Source organism: Sparus aurata, chromosome 2, assembly GCF_900880675.1.
Source record: "Sparus aurata chromosome 2, fSpaAur1.1, whole genome shotgun sequence".
Classification (NCBI taxonomy): domain Eukaryota; kingdom Metazoa; phylum Chordata; class Actinopteri; order Spariformes; family Sparidae; genus Sparus; species Sparus aurata.
Window position 1 is genome coordinate 8826319 of NC_044188.1, and position 19105 is coordinate 8845423.

Consider the following 19105-nt stretch of genomic DNA (forward strand, 5'->3'; position numbering starts at 1 on the left):
GGAGCTGGAGCGTCCAAATGTACATTCAGATTGTCACTTTGCAGTTAGCGATCCCTTCACTCCTCTCTAAAGCAAACAGGACCGCTTCTTTAAGGAGTTCTATGTCCTGATTGGAGAAAGTGTGCAGGGATACCAAGAAATTCTCTTTTATTGCATGATTGGGGGGAGGAGAGACATGGATTACTGACCAAACACTCTTTAACAGTGATTACTGTTGGAATACAAAGTTGTCCAACACTCATTTTGATAAAAACATGTCACTTACAGCAGCTTTAAAACTACAAATGTCAACCTCGTCACCTCAGAGCCGCACTGCTAAAGGTAAAATCCCGAAGACTATCTCGAGAGCAAAACAGCTTCACTGCAACCAGAATGGGAAGGCTAACAGATCAGGTCCTGCATCAAATATGCATACCAGCTCAAAGCTCAGAAATACTCACACATTCGGACGCTGAGAAACACAAGAGATTTCCTGACATTTAATTCAAGCCTTGTCCGCACACGCCCCAATAATGAGTTTAGTTCCAGCGCAAACAATCGCATCCACGCGCCTGGTTTTGACTCCATTAAACACAAGCGCAAACATTTTGTTCCCCGAACAGAAATACAACCATATATCACACTTAGTGGTGTTGAAAGGATTAAACCACACACAACAAACAACACAGGCTTGAATGCACAATGGTAGAAACTGTTAGGGGGGGAAAAAGTGAGAGGAAAACAATTTATGGATTGGCAACCGGGATAAGCACTCACGCAATTTCAACTGACACAAGCGAGATTGGTTTGCTTTGAGAGATCCGTACGGACAGTGCTCAGAGAAAGTCTTGGCTTTCTTTGACAAAGCTTTTTAATATGACTTAATGGAATGAATGGTGTCACTAAATTGTATCGTTCTCCTAAAAGAAAAAAAAAAAAAACAGTCTGTCACAAGGATTTCATTACATGAAATGCCAAGCTTTCAATCCTTTCACTCTTCAGTAATGGCACAAACTCCCCTGAGAGAGAAGAATAAAACACAGCGGTGAAATGAGGATTTTTCACCTAAATACTATTACAGGGCGTTTTGCAAAGTGCTGTTTAAAGCAATCAGGAATCGCTCTTGAAAGTTGGCAAGGAGAGAAAAATACTTTGTCTTTAATGTCCAGATATTTTATTTGGACTTTTTTCATTGGTAAAAAGCTTTTGTCTGCCCTTTGCCAAGCTGAGATTGTTGCATCGCTGCCAGTCAGGTTTTGAATTCTCTCGCTGTGGATTGAAGATGAGTACAGTCAACCCTGAAAAATGGCTGCGACTCCATGGAGTCGTGCGCCTGATGCCAAAGTAGACTGCTTCATTTTTCTGGCTTTAGCATCAAATTAGATCAGACATCAGAGACGACCTTCAGATATCAGCGGAGCAAATATGCTGACTCGGATGCATCCCGAGAAAAAAGCCAGTGATCAAGATTTATGGAGTGAGGCTTCACCGTGTGTCAAGAGTGATACGTGTCTCATCAACGGTGAAATGAAATGTCAAATTAGCTTGTGTGTGGGCGTGTGTGTGTGTTTTTTTAAGCCCCTCTACTCCAACAGCTGCTTGTACACAAGACCGACAGACAAAGGGACAAAGGATCTGCCGTCAAATGACATTCAGAGTGAGAGAATGGAAGGAAAGTGCGAGTGTCAAATAGAGTCCTTATAGTGCAGAACACTAATAAGGAGAGTGTCAGCAGGACAGCTGCGGCAGATCCATTCTCCTCCGGGCTCCATCTTGGCAGTACCTGTTATAAACTTTCTCTGCCGTCTTGCACAATTGGTTCTGTAATTTAAAAAGGTCAGCACGGCTCTTGTGTAATTCAATACTCTCATGGTGCTGTATTAACCACATATTTAATCACCCTCGGGGTGGTGTGCAAGCTGAATACTGAACGTAAAAAGGGAAGAGGTGGAAGCCACAGTCCAACACAGGTCCCAGCTCCTATATGACTGACAGTATGCAGTACAGTTTTACCAAGAGCGTGCCTCTGTGTTTCCACTTAAAAAAGGTAAACGTTAAAAAGATATCCGTAAAAATACAATTTCAAATAAGGAATTCATCTGTGAGCATGGCATAAAACAAAAACTGTCTGGTCCGGGGCGAGGAGTTTGTTTTAAGCTGTTTCCACAACGGAAGAAATATGAACAAATTTAATTTGTCTGAGTCGCAGTGCCGGTATGACGGATGAAATATCGTGCATTATGGAGTTTGGTGGTCTAGACAATCGCATTAAAGGGCAGGTTCACCAATAAAAAACTGTCTGAAGTATGAAATAAACAAAACTCTCCATCATGAGACATGCAGAGCCGTAAATGTTGCACGTTTCTGCCGGTGTAATTACGCCATAAAAGAGAAAAGGTCTGCATGGTTGAGATAAACAATAGCTTCAATCTCACAATTCAGGAGAAATGATACCACAGAGTTTGATGGAAAGCACAAAGTTTAAGTTAAACTGAGTATAAAGCACGTTTATGCTTTATACCCCTCCGCACACCCCAGCTAGAAATATATGAGGCACCTGTTGCAGTGAGGCTGGCAGAGCATTATGGGAAATGAATGATACTTCACCCAAGAGAACCAATCACCAGGTAAATTACCTCGAGCAGGGAGCCACTTTATAATCTTTAAATAGGAGACTCATATATGTGGTTCAATATACTGCACATATGGCATGCTCAGCTGAGCAGGCGACACAAGTCGACAATGAAGAATAAAGGGAAGCCAAAGAGAAAAGATGAATGAATACGCTTGTGTATTGAAATGAACTGCAACCACTTTACCTATATACTGTAGTTGCATTTCTGCTGGAGGAACTCTCCCCAGGGACACGGGTCTAAATCTAGTTCCAGGGACATTATGTTATCCCCAAACAGCAATGGTACGTGGAGAAACATCCAGGCATCGCTGTTGTTTTGTAACATAAATGATGAGTAAAAACAGCCCTCAGCAGATAAACCTGCCTGATCTTAAGACCGCTGTGGGAATCAGATTTGTTTCTGAAGAACATTCAAACAAAGACAACAAAAGATCCGCGACAATGTCAAGTTGTCAAGTTGACTGTCACTGAAGCCACCCCCTCCCAAGGAGGAGAATGTGCGCTGCCACACCACAAAAACTGGTCAGGAATGACCAAAGGAATGTGACAAAGAGCCTGAGGCGCCTGATCTGATCCCCAAATTCCCCAGATCCCAATCTTACAAGCATCTCTGGGATGTGCGGGAACAAGTCCGATCCATGGGGGCCTGGGAACCGATTGGTGTGCAGTTAGTCTCAAAGATGCCAAAACGCAACTTAACTCTAGGAATATCTCTGACACTGGATTAAAGAAGGTGCAGGTAAAAATCACAGCATAGTTGGGGGTTGAATCTGGTTTAAATGAACAGTGGATCTTTGTTTGCTTACATGCTCATGTATGCCACAAACATCATTTTGCTTGGTCACAAAACCACTGATATTTTTTCTGCACGCCTCTAACCCTACATCAGACAAGTGATTGGACAATACTGAAGTTGGACATACTTCATGACAATCAGTCATCCTGACCTCCTCCCCACATCGCACACTTATCTTAATACTTATGTATTGCATGTCGGCGCTGGATCTAAATTGTGAGCTGAAAGATAGAAATGTAAATCTCCCATTGTCTGTACACAAGATACTGCTTTATCATTCATGAACGTAAGAAGGTTCATAAAGTAGGGAAACCCAGAGGATGAAAATACCTTTAACAAAAAAGGCAAAAGTGAGTCATTGCTTTTGGGAACTGCTGATATTTACTTTAAGGCGAGGAAATTTAAAAAAGCTGTCAGTCAGCAGGTATGCAAAGAAAGTCAAAGTGATGCCTTGAAATTCCTCTAAAAGACACACAGTCCTGACGGAATTTGACTTTCCCACATCCAGATAGGTGTGACAGCTTCTTTAACTCTGCTGACACATTTGCGGAAAGTACGACTCATGACTTAGATCTGACATCCCCCTCTGGTTTGGGTGAATTGTCACTGAAGCTGAACACCTTGCTTGAGGCATCAAGTGTCTTACATGAGAAAGAATATCTATTTTCAAATCTTTGTTCCCAACTCCAGCACTTACAGATACGTCATTCCGCACTTACAATTCTTGTGGGTATCACCTTGTATCTTTTCAGCTGCAACTAGAGCGGAATATGAGTCGTGAGCGATCGAGATAAGAAGTGCCCTTGGTTATAACAATCTGATGGCATCGGCGTGTCAAGCGCAAGTGTCAATTCACAACGAGCTGAATTCAACCCTAATATAGCTCCAACGCCTGCCAGTCAGAGATCCTGCTCCAAGGGGGTGATTGAAAGCATTTCTGCCAAGGTAGTGATCCCTCACATTCACACTCACACGCACACACACACACACACACCATTAAAACGGAGCACACAGAGACACACACTGCCCTCCGCTCGACAAGTAAATTGCTTCCTAGATCGTGTTGGCAAAAGAAAATAGGAAGAGAAAGAATGATGGCATGAACATGGTTAAGGGAAATGAATGAGAGGTGAAAGGCAGAGAATGAAGCAAAGGAGCCAAAATACGTAAGTAACAGAAAGCAGCAAGTGTGAAATGCTCTTCTAAGCAGGGCTGCATGGACCTGTCCCCCTGTCTGATGAGAAACAGAGGGTGGGGGAACGGGAGGGAGATCAACATGGTGTGACTGAGACGACTGTCAATTGTGGTGACAATAAGGAGCCCATGGGTGATTCTCCTATCTCTGAGGGCGAGACGTTTCAATACTAAAAACTTCCCTAACTCATTTCTTCGAAGGTCTAACTGAACCATGTCAAACCAAGCATGTCTGAATCTTTACTGGTACCAGACACAGAACAGCGTTGATGAGTCAAGACAAACGTGAGAAAAGTGTCCATATGTGGCGCTTGAATAAAAGAAAGGTTCACACTTCCTGCAACACATTTCCACCTCGACATCATCCTATCATGTGACAGGACCTCTGTAAGCCTCAACAGTTATGTTCTGATCTGAAATTCCTTACTCTTATTCTGTACCTCATTAATACATTTCAGATCATCGCCATCAAGAGTGTAGTCCAACATCTGCGGCTATAAATACCCAGAGCAGATGATTACAATCACAAACAAGAGGGACTTTTAGCAAATTCATTAAGTTGTGGGAAGTGGTATTAATGGTTGTTCAGTCAGAGTTTCATGGTTCCGCTCATATTTCTTGAATTATCTCATATATATGCTACAGATTCATAACTAAAATTCAGATCAAGGACAAGTGCTGAGGAAAGGAAGTAAGACATCTTGTCAGGATATTGTAGGGGACTCTGGTGGACCGTGGTGGTGGTGTTGGGTTGGTACCACCTCAAAGAATTTCAACATATATGATATATTACTTCTGCAGCATCGACCCATGCCAGACAGAAAGCTCCAACAACGGGGTAGAGACAGTCGAGGTTGAAAACCGCTCGTTGATGTGCTGAAAAAAACTGACATGATTGATGTCAGTGCATCCAGGCCCAAGAGCGCCAACAGAAGACAGCTTTCAAACTCATTTTTACTTAGTATCAAATACCAAAATGTTCATTCTGTCTTTACATCCCTATCAGGTTAGTGTGCAGTCATTCTCAGCATGGGCTAGATTAAAGGCAGGGTTCTCCGATTGGCTGCTAACTTGTGGCCATTCAAAAGTGTTTGTGCAGTTAGTGAAACAGTTTTTCTCATTGCACTCATGTCAGCTGTTTAATTAAACTGTTTGCAGCCTGTAGCAGTCTCCATGTGAATAATTGCTGATGGTTGCTAAGAACAACGTTTGCCATTCTGGTGCCAAACGGCTCAAACAAAAAGGTTACAGGTACATGGTAATAATCCATCACTAAGGAAACGGTGTCAGGCTATAATTGTCAGACAATCACACAGACTCAGAGACAAACAATGATGATGGAGCCAGACCATGAAGTCGTTGTCACTGATGAGAAGACATGCTGGTGCAGAGAAATATAATGCGTCTTACCTGGGACTAAAGGAACCTCTTGGCTCTGGGCCAGTCTGAGCAGAACCATCATGAGGAGGGGCGTGGCCCCTGACCACGTGCCAAACATTATGATGCTCACTGTCCTGGCATCACTAGCCGTCAATCTGGGGGAAGAGATGAGAAAATAAAAGAGTTAAAGAATGGTCATGTTGCTGGGATATCACTCTCTTTACTGCGTTGTAAAAAGAAAAATGGGCATTAAATTCATTGTGCAAATTACAATAAAATTCCAGAGTGCAGGAGAAAACAACAGTTACTAAGACAGCATGACCGCGACATATAAAACATCTCATTTCTAGTGGCATTTTTAAAGCATTCGTGAATACAAAGCAGTTTTCATGACAAACGACTAACAATTCTCTATTGAGTCCCTTTACGTTGTAATAGTACGGTAGTTGAATCCATAATTTATAATCCTACGAGAGTTCCGTCTCTGAATGCTAAGAAGATTGCAAATCGACTTTCCCCGTTGTCAAACTCTTACTCACTGTCTCCTTTCGCTCACACACACACACACACACAAACACAAACACACACACACACACAACAAAATCCTCTGTGCCAAATTGATTTCAGACAGGTGAGACAAAAGCGTCAGAGTTTAGTGGTGTGTGCGAGACAATGCCGCTGCGCTGACATCACCGGCGCACGGTGACAGGGACCGTCTGTAGCATGGAAATAAATCTGAGGATTCTCCGGATCAGCCATCTGTGGAACAACCTGTTCACCCTTGTTTGATTACATCCAGCAGTGCAGGCAGCCTCGGCTGCTCCGTCTCCTGGTCTCTCTCCGTATCTCCCCCCGCCTTTCTCACTTCCCTCTCTGCGCTGCTATGCACTATGATTTTCTCCTCGCAGACCTTTTCTTCCAGGCATGACACTCTCAGAATCCTTGAATTGGATGTGCTCCAGCTAAAATATGATGGACTTGCTTTATCAGAAAATTTCAAGGCGCTGCAGTGGGCGACGGTGGAGTCTCGTCTAGCCTTTGCGTCTTTTGAGATGATGAAGAGCGTTTAACATCGCCTCTCCTCAATAAGGAGTGTGCGGTAATGAAAAGGCATGAAGAATGCTCACTAAGCAAAAAGCTACCAATGGACTCTACCCCGCATTTTTCAAACTACTACTACTCGTGTAAAAGTGCGGGTCTTTTTAATTCATCTAACACTAAATGGAGCCACTATTTGCCGCTCGTTATTGGCAGCTCCTTCTTTCTATGCCATCCTTTTCTCCGTGCCTCTCTCTCGGTCTCCCTTCCATAATAGGTTTGCCGGAGAAAGAAGGCACAAGCATACCAATTTGCTCCTTTAGCTTTTCTCTCCAATCTTATCTCCGGATACTCAGTGGACACTCTTGTGCTCCTTTATATGCATTTCTTGTTCTCAGAATTAGAAGAGCTTCTGAAAAGCCTGTCTGTCGGATCCAGACCGTGGGGAGCTCATTGTTGCGGGGTGTCTTATCATCACCTCTCATTCCTCCGGTGTCACAGCAGAGCTAAAGAATTATGTGTCCTATTTGCACAATTGCCCCATTTGCATGTGATGATGACAAGCATATCCCGAGCTAAATGTCCAGTAGAGAAGTTCCTGTGGTTTCGTCTGAAAGATTACAGCGCTTTTTCGCTCTGCCCGGCCACCTGAACCAGTGGCACGCCAGTATCCTGGAGGAGCAGCTCTCTCTCGGTTCCCCCATTTTTCTTGATAATTGTGTCAGATAAACACACTGCATCGTCCTCTCGCAGGCAATCTGATAAATACCCAATTACCAGTCAGGAGATGGCTGTGACAAGTGGCTGCCAAGGGTCTTTGGGAACGTGGGATACGTCGTGGCGAGATGGCCTCCTCAACCCAGAAGCAAGTGTTGGGGAGCCGGACTCGTAATTCAACTCATCACCCTGTTCCATTTGATTAATGAATGGACGGATTAGAGATAAAGGAAGATTTATTCGAACTTCCCCCCTCGAGAACCCCCAAACACGTATGTGAAGATGCATCACCGGCCAATCAATGCCCATTCCTCTGTACTCGTTATTAAGCGTGCTCCCATCAAAGGAAATGAGAATGTTTTACAAGACTTGTTTCAGTGGCCTCCTCTGCGTTCACTACCAATTCAGTCCGAGAGGAATGAAAGGCCCTTATTGTCTCCCTTTATCTGACTCAATGACGGCTGAATGGATTGAAGCCAATTAATCTGGCAGTGACAAGAAGCATTGCTACTGGCTCAGTGACCAACTCCCACAAAAGACAGGAACCATCAGCAGAACAGTCACTGCCCACAAATTGATTTTCGAATGCCTACTAAACCAAGGCGATGTCATTCAAAACCTGCGGTTTCTCACTGTGACACTCCCACACGACCCGAGCAGTTAACTCAACGAAGCCGAGACAACTGCGGACAGCACATCACTGTTACCACGGGTGAGCAAACGGAACTTTTCCGACTCATCTTGCAAATGTCAGAAGTTCCCGGAAGCACTAATGAGATGCAATGCTCATGTGAAGTTTTCTTGAGCCCAGGAAAAGCTCAGGTGAAATGTTTAAAGGGAGGATTTGGAAGGTAACTTCAGGGGAGGGGAGTTGGAGACCTCTGAGAATAAGATTGAACTTCATATTACCTCTGACTGGGACCTCGACTCCTCTCCAGCTTAATCTGTTTCTCTTTAATCTTCTGCCTTTGTGCTTCTAAAGCACACTGCACATTCTTATATTGACAAACCAGAGGTGGAGCAGAGTAGGAAGCAAAGTATAAAGATGACTTAAAGAAGAAAGGTAAAGAACAAAGGTAAGTACAAATATACTAGAGAGTATTTGCAGAGAGTGGCCGCTTTATTAGGCTCATCTGTGCCGTCTTATTCAACCCGCTGATCGACTGTTTTCATGCTTATGATTTTCAGTTTTTGTTGACACTGCTATGGATGAAAGTGTTGACTAAATTACATGTTTTAGCACTGAGGTATGTTAATGCTGGTGTTGTACTGGACTGTATTAAATTCAGAGGTGTTTCTATGATTCCGTGTGTAAACAGGCAGGACAAGGAAATGAGGAGCAACTCTCTACAAAAAGTAAACCAGTACAACAAAACTTATCATTATGAACTCAATAACAAAAAACACCTCATGAAATGCGCAGAACTTTCTGACAATATCAACAAAAATTTTAGACTTTGTAAAGGCAAAATTTATATCTAAATTGCAAGAGATCACTCAGGTGTACCTAACAAAGTGGCCTCTCATTGTAACTCTAAATCACCAATTCAAAAGGTTTTCAAATAAGCCTTGTGTATTGGCTGAAGCTGATATGAGACATCAGCGGCCGGTGTTGGCAAAATCAAGTGGATACCGTCTAAAGTTACAGTATATTTGTAAAGAAGTCCCACTGATGTTTCTCCTGACGGTGATTTCTTGCCGAGCCTCAGCCGAGGGATGCATCTTGGCAGTCGAGAGCAGAGTTGTGTTCAGGACACAGCGGTAGCAATAAACCTACATACGACTACCAGGACAAAGATGCCCACTTGATTTGGAGACGTTGTCCCTCACTTCAGACAAGCAAAAAAAGGAATCGCTTCATGGACTGTAAGGAGAGGTTGGCACAATTACGGTGTTCGAAAACTCTGTCAGTGTGTGTGTGAGTATTTAGACTGACTTGAATTTAATGTAAACAAATTGCTTAACTGAAATCTGTGTATTAATCGCTATTCTGCTTTCTTTTGAATAACACTGGGGACATCTGGAACAACGCCTGTATGACTATAACAAAGCGAGATCCCCTTTTCTAAATGTGCCCATTTGCACTGGATTTTGCAGAGTAAGAAGAAAGCCACTTCTTTGCAACTTCTATACGACCAATGCTGCATTTTCTGTACCGCTAGTACTCACCTACCCACAGGAGGAGGAGGTGCAATTCAAGTTTAGTATCAAAGTTTTAGTCTCCAGGGTTCAGCATTAATGAAAACCTCTTTTACTCTTGTAAAACACATGCGTGGTGGTAATGGGGGCTTAAAAACAGAGGACGCTGGGGTCACACACTCTCATTGATGAATCATTGGCTGCTCTTCACTGAGGTAGCATAATTGTTTATCCAATACTATCTTCTTAATAAACAACTTTATCTAGGTCCTAGATGCATAATCATTATTTCCGTGGAGCAATGGCTGTGTTGTACTATTTTTAAATCCATTAGTAAGTTTGTGAGAAGTGCTTTTGGAGTTCTAAAATAATTACTGGCTAATTTAAAGTGCTGATATAACAAATATGGGTTGCACCATTAAAACCCCGTATAACAGATATTTGCTCGACAATCCTTTAAGCATCACTTTGTCTGATTATATGGATCCTGTACACAAAGGGATGTATGTGCTTCTTCATGAAGTTTAAAGCGACAGAGGCTTATATGGCATCCCTGTTTTCGGTTATTTAGTTTAACCTGACAGTCTTAGCAGTGATTTGGGGCATATTGTGTTTTAATCTATGATGTATAATATAATTCAGCTAAATCTTTACATTCAGTACCTTTCGAGGCATACATCTGTGCTGATGTTGATTTTTGGTTGTGTTGATTTAGAGAGGAGTCATGAATCTACATGCAATTACATGATTGTCATACACTCATCCTTCACATTAACTTCAGTGGAGAGCAGATCCATGTCTAGGTGACCTCCGACGTCACCCATAGTGAGGTGACCATTTGACTCACCCAATTACCCCTCCACCACCACCACCCGTTTTGGACTGAATCTCTCTTTATATTACTAAATTTGACATTTCTTAAGGGAATCTGGACGCGTGTTTTTGACTGAATGGGAAAGCACTGGCACATCACCTGCATGTAAAATCGAACTTTGACATTTAGAGCACGCAGTTTGAGAGGCTAAAGTTACCACTGTGGATATACCTGTTCCAACTGGAGGTTAGCAGGCGTAAATAAAACCAAATCTTTATGTGTGAACTTCTTTGTGTGTTAACCTCATGTTATAACTATTCCAGCTTTTAAATCTAAGACATTGAGTAACTGACTCCAGAGTGATGGTACATATTCACACAACGACATGCAGATGAGAGAGCCACTGAAATGTAGGTAGATGGTCTTGAAGCCGGACACACATGCAAATCTTTCTGTGTGTGTGTGTGTGTGTGTGTGTGTTGTGTTGTGCTATGTCAGCGTCATGTTTTGATGGATGGCTCCTGAGCCTCTCAAGCACTCTGTTCTCTATGTCAGCATGGCTACTCCTTCCTCATAAAAATGCCAACACTGGATTAAGCATCTCACATTCACAGTACATTATGCCCCCTCACTTCATTACAATAAAAGGATTAACCTGCCTGGGATCTGTAAAGTGATCGGTGGGGATGGTGGACGACATGTGGCTGAACTGTCCTTCCCCCTTAGCGTGGATCGCATCTCTTGTGCTCCTCCGATTCATGCCACTTATCATCCACGCTCCTGCGGGGGCCACGGTGCCGACTGTGGCAACACACAGGGACCGGAAACAAATCTGAAGCCATTAGGACGTCCTGCAGTTGACTTACATAATGGCATATGCTCCATCCATTCCACAGGGAAAGACCTCTGCTTCACTGTCCCACTTTTTATTCATCGCCACCGTATGTCATGCAGTGCAGGCTGGTCACTGGAAATGTTTTTTTAAAGGTGGAAACTATTTCAGAAACTGTTCGTTGTGTCCTAGATGGACGTTTGTGCATTCTGGGATCGTTTTTAAAACTGCTATAATTTAATAGGGGTGAAGGGTCTCTTCATCCAAAAACTGGCAAAATGATGGAGATATGAGAAAGACTCAAATTAGAATAAATTAGACGAGCCGAAAGCACTCCGGCGTGACTGAGGAGATGGGCCCGGTCGCAAGAGGCCTCCCCACAGCGATCCGTCATCTCATGAATGTGATCTGTGATAAATTAAAAGCTGATTATTTCCTGGAGGGAGAAGCCAAGCGCTTGGCCCCCAGCCCCCCCTCGCTGGCGGTGATGGATTAGTCCACAGTCTGCACTACGGACCTGTCCCCACTGACTGCACAACCATGGACGCCACGGGCCTAAGTGCCTCCTACCAAGATGCCATCTCTGACAACGCTTAATTTATTTGAATAAATGCTCCGCCGTCTCTTTAAAGGACAATTCCATTTTTTCAGGGGACAGATGGATGGTTCTTTGATTTTTTGGATGTAGTATTAGCATACAAACCTTCAGCCCAGTTTAGCACTGATACACTATATAGACATATTTTTCATGGCTTGACAAGACTAAGCTATTCTCATAAACAATCATAGATTTTCTGTTGTCAAGAAAACAGGTTTTTATTAAATACCAAAACAACTAGATTCTGCCTGTATGACCTGAGCTTGTTAATGGCGGGCTTCAACATTGAATGCAGAATATTTCTCATGTTTTGTTTTAAATTTTTAAGCTGTAACATGTGATGCAGCCAGATCAGGGAGGGTGACATGCCTCCCTATAAAACAGTATCACTGCAGTCAGAGATCAGTGGGTAGCTGTAGGTTCTGTGTCCGAGCTCAGGTGCAGAGTCCGTGAGCCTCCACGTAGCTGAGCTTTTTACATTACGGCCCCATTCTCATGTGTCTGAACCATTTTCCCTGGGTCGGCATCATTCGGATGGCCTACAGCGCAATTTGTCTGCAGTGATTGGGTCTGCCTGAGTGGGAACAAAGGCGGTCAGCCGGGCCGTCGTGTCTTTTTGTGTCCCATATGTCACAAGTCTGCTGCACAAACAATGCAGCGACTGCCAGGAGCACAACAGTCATTATCTGCTGTAGAATGGCTGTCATTATCCCGCTGCAATCATAACTCTAATTACAAAAGTTGCTTTGTAAGCAGGTAGATTATGCAATGTTAATTGCCCGTACACAATGCAGCAAGCGCATGTTCAAATGCCACTCACTATTGTGCCCGGCACAAAGGCAGCACACGTTTTACTCTCTGCCATATGCAAAGCAAACGCCACATCCCTTGGTGGCTGCTGTGAGCCCTCACGGTACAATCAGACGGCTTCTAGTCATTAATAATATTTATTAATAGTAGATGCAATTAATCACCCTCAACCAGATCATCTGACATAAACCTATATGTCCGTGTGCGTAGTTCTAATTGATGAACCTCATCCTGTAAACTGGTCGGACTCATTACTCAATCTCACCTCCAGTATCAGCTGGAGGAAGCTGAGCTCGCAGGTATTCTTAAGATTAGATCCTTAGACACACTTCCTGCCTTATTCATCTATTGCACATGCTCTAACGGTGCAAGTGCATGAAGGAAGCGTCCAGCTCAACTTTTGCTTAAATGGTTCATCTTCTGACTGCAAAGCGGTTGTTTTTAGTCTCACTCTGGATTTAACCCCAAAAGAAGTTGGTGTTGTGAAACTAGAAGTACAACCTGTAGGTGAAAGGCGTCTTATGCCTTATTTTGTCGCAAAGTCACTTGACTTTTTAAGATTATGGCGATTTGACTGGTGATTCCTTTTATGGCCAGGTGACCATTGAAAGTCAAGTTCTGGCTCATTCCACTTTCATTTATAAAGGGAACTGGTCCTGTTGGTCCAAAATAACTGCACAAGGGTGTTACTAAAATGGCTGCCAAGTGGAAAGACTTTCCTAAATTGACTTTGCCATCCACCCTCTGCCTCCACCACCTCCCAATCCTTTGTTTCATCAACAATCCCATTTCACTGCATATGGGCAAATGCACCTGGGGAGGAGGAGCTCTTTAAGGCGTCTCTCTGGCCCATGTATGCGTACGTAATTTCTGAATATGGCATCTTTTAAATAGCAGATTTGCAGCATTTGCTCTCTGCTGCCTTAAGATAGCAAAGCATCAACAATGCGCCTGACCACACTTCATTTTAAGACCAACACCCATGGGCGCACAGATAGGCAGAAGACAACGAGGGCACCAGGAGTGAAAATGACAACCGCACCGGTCGAAAACTAGCAATGACACAAAGGGGGAACTAGCTCTTTGTCTACGTTCTCTTTCTCAAGATCTAACTTTTCCGTGTTCCTACATACGTGTTATGTTTTTATTTTATTGTGTGTTTCTTAATCCTTTTGTACTGTGTGTCTTGCTTTTATTTTTTGTATGGACCTTGAGTCTGACAATAAAGCTTATCTATCTATCTATCTATCTATCTATCTATACAGGTACTTCATTGACCCCTTTCATAATATACTGGGCTTTAAAATCGGTCCCAGCCGCTCCATGACAGGCATAAAAACGTACTGTTGGGATGTAGTTTTGAAAATCTAAAAGTAGAACTGATCAAAACGTTACTTAGGCAGACGGATCATTGTACTGTCCTCACATTTCACTTCCACGTTCAATTCAACGCTGAATTCTGGATTATGGTTACATCTTCCATTTGTCGCACTACACAGCTGAAAAGACATTCACTCATAGATTTGCTAAACAGACATTACAAACGGGAAGATTTTTCCCAAGCACAGCACAGCAGCCTCTCCTGCATTAATCACCGTGAGGGTGCACTTTAGCAGCACCACTCCGGCAAATTAAATCTTCAGAATAATATCTCCATCATTGCTGTATTTCTGTGCTCTGACACAAGCATCTATCTGGCTTTGGAAAGCAGCGCGGCAGAGCCTGCCAACTCGGAAAGACCAGAAACCATGGGGCAATAAAAAGTGACATCAGCAATGGGAAAGTTAATAGTGTGTTTCAGATGCACTTTCTGGAGGACAGGAGTAGCAGAGGTTTCATTCACTGTAAGTGACAGTGGCTGGCAATCTCCCCCCTGCCTCCCAGATGCCCTTATGAATTTCAACCTGCTCCCTGTAATAACTTATAAATAGGTAAGTCTTCCACGGGGGCTTACGTGACAGGCTGCAATGTCGGGGCATCCGCTGCATTTCCAGTCTGTGTACATATCACAGTAACAGCTTGTTTTGCTTATTCATCTATTCAATGTGATGTCTGATTGCAGCTGGCGGTTCCCCTAGTTGTGTGTTGTAAGAAGTGACACACCGGTGGTTGTGTAAGGCTGTTTTGTTCACATGAGCCCATTTCTAACTTTGAGGAGCTCATTTCAGCACAGCTGTCACCGAAAGCCTCAAGCTGAATAAACAGAATACAGAAACACAAAGAGAGCGACCGAAGACAACATGACTGCAGGCGTCTGTTTCAAATTGGGCCACTGGCACATTCTCCCCCCTCCCGAATGTTTCACATTTCATGCTCTCTTGCTCGTTTATAATCCGACATACCTCCTATTGCCTTTGTAGTGAATCACCTCGGATCATTTATCTTTACAGGACAAGAAAACCAAAGTGGTCATCAGAGCAGCATGCTGTCAGAAGCTAATTCTGCAAAGAGAGGTCAAATAAAAGATCCTGTGCTCAGTGTTATACCACACAACACACTCTGTTGTAACACAGCACTGCAAAGCTGTTGTTGCAGCGCTACTCTGGACTCGTGTTTATCAGAGTTTTGAGAATTACACGTAAGACCGCTCCAAAGAAGCAGCCATTGGAGCAGAGTGTTGAAAAAGACACACGTATCAAGAGACTTGCTCCTACAGCAAAGTGTAGTCTGACAGAATAACATCTCAAGTGATCACATTATTAATAACATTCATGCTTAGAGCTGGAGGAGCTGACCAGAGGGCTTTGGTCGACAGAAAACAACCTCATATATATACAATGAAAAAAAGGTGTTTCACAGGTATGAGCTTTGATATATATATAAATATATATCATATCATATATATGAATACATATCAATAACATTATATTATATACATGCACATTAAAAAATTGATGGGAAAATGACTGAAATTGAAGGATTATCTGACGCAGGCATTTTTAAGTGAACATAGCTGTGTTACAAACTGGGGCTGTGGTGAATCTAATGAAACATCGACAGCATCATGTCAGTGGTTGCCTCTGATGCCGCCGTGTCAGTGTTATTACCAGAACTTCATAATCAACGTTGTTCCAAGACCATTGTTACAACTGACCATTGCGTTGCTGTAGCTTTGCGACTCCTGTTGGTGTCATGATTGATGTTGCTCCGGGACCATTGTTTCAATTTACAAAACAGCTGCCGAGTCAACATTTGGAGCAAGCTGCTGTGTGTTAGCTCAGTGGATTACAGGTGGGAATCTCACTCAGGAGACCAGGGTTTGCTTCCTGAGTTACACTGTACACTTATTATTTTTCCTTTGATTCCAGTTTTCTGTCACTGTTTAGTTAGCTTAAAGATAACATAGTTTGGGTTAGAATATAACCTTTAAAAACATTAAACACATGTTTAAAAAGGTAACTTCTCTCATGTTCTTATTCATTTAATTTTTTTTTACAAAATGGAAGGTGTCAGCGATGGTCCAGGAGTTACATCATGTTCAAGGACCAACTCCAACACATCAATATCAGATTGTGCCATGTAAGTGCCCCAAAACAGTACATGTTTACATTCAAGTGGCAAAGCCCTTTAGTGGATGAAGTAATTGACGAAAGAAAAACAGGAAATCATATTGTAGCCACGTAGGAGGACATTGTCCATTGTTGGTTGATGTTCCAAGTTTAATAATTGTTGTTTTTCCATCACAGCAGCAGTTGTTCTCTGACCTTCACCCTTATCGCGTTTATTGCTGTAACCATGGCAATAAAGGTCCCCTTACTTCATCGAAGTAGTTATCTTGGCCACCATGATCTTTCCATAATCCCTACCAAGTGTTTTTTGTCCCCATAACTCACCGTTTTTGGAAAAGCAGACAAATGATGTCTTAACAATATGGAAACATTCCTGTGTATTGTCCTCGAGGACAAACACCTTTGTTCGTTGCTCAGTTCGGTGGACCAGTGTAGGAGCTTCTGATGCTTGACTCACATATGAACTACAAAAGTCAGGATATCTCAGCCTGTCTTGTGAGTACACCAACTTCATTCAAGTGCAATACTGAACCACTGGAATACCCCTTCAGTCTACTTAAGAGACTTGAGGAGCGCTCTTATTGTGAAGTTTGAGTCAAAACTAATTTGATAGCTATCTTGTATTTGCGAGTAGGTGCGAAAGTGATCACTTTTATCTTTCACTTTAAGTCCAAAATGTAACTCTCAGCTAAATACAGGCCCCCGGTGTCAGAAACCACTTCAAGTGATGCTGTGCATCTCAGGAGATGGACTAGTTTAAATCAAAGCTCTGAAACTGAAACACTTCTTCCCTCCCCTTCCAACACTCAAACCACTGGCCCCGACAGCCCGTAGTAGTAAAACTTTCATGCTCCAGCACGCAGCAGACAAAGATCAAATGTGTGATATGAGACGTAAAAACTACACAGGGGTAAACATCTGCGGCAGCGAAGTTCGCCACAGAGCAGGAAAGAGAGGAAAAACTCAGGTAGATAATGAGAACACAGCGGGTTTGTACTGTCGGCGTGCTGACAGACAGGAGCAGCGGTCCTGAACATGTACGTGGTTCAACAAGCCTCTGACATGGCGAGCGCTTCTCCTAGGGACTGTCAGCCTTCAGCAGAGCACATCATCGCTCTATGAGGATTTCATCACATTAGCCTAAGCCGGGTTGCTCGGATAGGAGCGGCAGCCACAGTGTATCATCCACAGGCAGACACACAATCACCAATTAGAGCTTCCACGCACACTGTAATTAGCAAGACTGACTGATTTGAGCTTGTGTAAAATGTATTCATATTATCCAGATTACAAATAAGCACATTCATCTAATTAGCTCGCATAGCTCACAAGCTTAATTAATGTTAATACATTATGATACCCCAAAATCCAGAGATTACAATGCTCCAAGGTTCTAGTTAATTAGAGTATTCACACACTGACAGGCTGGGATCACAGCTCCCCTCTCCCTCAGCCAATTAAAAGTGAGGGTCAGAGTGGGCCAGAACTTTGTTTCTTCAGTGCAATTCTGAGCTGTTTCCTGTGCATATGCGAATGTGCTTAAGGTAACACTCTCCCCACTCCTGAACACTCTCATTCTTTCGCCAAGCTATCCTCCAATCCTCCCCGTCTTTGTTGCATGAAACGATATAACCAGCCAAGTCAAATTGGCAATTACAGAGGCTGTCATCCACACAGCTCCGCCTTAGTGTTTGTTTACAGGAAGCTCACAAAAAGGGCATTTTTCAAATTCCTCCCTCCCTATTTATCTTGACTGTGGCAGGCAAACAGAGAGAATGCTGAGCTGAATATTCATCGTATCGCCGAGGACTTTCACACTTCGCGGAATTAAGTTTGCACTAACATGCTCCGCGAAGCCGCATTAACATAAGGAGTCTCATTACAGTATTGCATGGCTACCGGGCCAGCTTTGTTATTAATGGGGGGGGTGTATCTGAAAGAAAAAGGACCGGCGTTAATTTGTTGTCAGGATCTGGGTATAAATCAGAAAGAGCAGAATACAGCGTCCTCAGATGTTGCCCTTATTAATGTGAATCTCTTCCTCTGAGGAGCAGGTAACTCCCACACTGTACTGAAACAGTGATGCTTGCACACACACACACACGCTGTTTAATAATCTGAGAGCGTCTGAGGACAGAGGCATCAAAAAGAATGAAATCATAGGACGAGTGTGTCTCTTCCTCCGTTAATACGATATCAGGAGAGAAGCACAGTGCAGACAAATTATGGGTACAGCTAAAATAATAGTCAGACATTTTGGGGACTGCGCCTATTCTTGCCGAGGCTTAGATGAGAAGATTAATACGACTTTCATAGCTGTGTAATATATACGTGGCTGCGGTAGCTGATTAGCTTAGCACACAGACTGGAAACAGGGGAAAGCAGCTAGCCTGGTTCACCAAGTGGCAGCTCTGAAACTCACAAATTATGCTATAACGTGTTATATCTCAATTGTTTAACCTGTAAAACACCAACTCCAATCTCTGTGCTAAGCTACGCTAACTGTCTGCTAGCGGTGGCGGTATATTGAAAGGACAGATACCCGTCATTGAAATCTCTGCAAGAAAAAGGGAATAAACATGTTTATAAAAATGTGAAAGTACCAGCCTATCTTTTTAACATCAGGACATGTGCATCTATTATTCTGTATTTCTCCTGCTCCAG

The 19105-nt window shown here is 43.1% G+C and overlaps 1 protein-coding gene across 6 annotated transcripts in view; it reads right to left on the reverse strand.

Annotated features, from left to right (window-relative positions):
• The window catches only part of robo1 (roundabout, axon guidance receptor, homolog 1 (Drosophila)), a 238715-nt gene that overhangs the window by 208020 nt on the left and 11590 nt on the right, over positions 1–19105 (reverse strand). For 2 of the 6 annotated variants that reach the window (XM_030397402.1, XM_030397410.1), the window contains exon 2: positions 6015–6139. In XM_030397402.1, the coding sequence (XP_030253262.1) occupies positions 6015–6102 (88 nt within the window). In that variant the 5' untranslated portion in view covers positions 6103–6139. Of the gene's footprint in view, positions 1–6014; positions 6140–6677; positions 6842–19105 lie in introns of those variants that run through there. The other 4 variants (XM_030397393.1, XM_030397395.1, XM_030397370.1 and 1 more) reach the window with 4 other exon arrangements.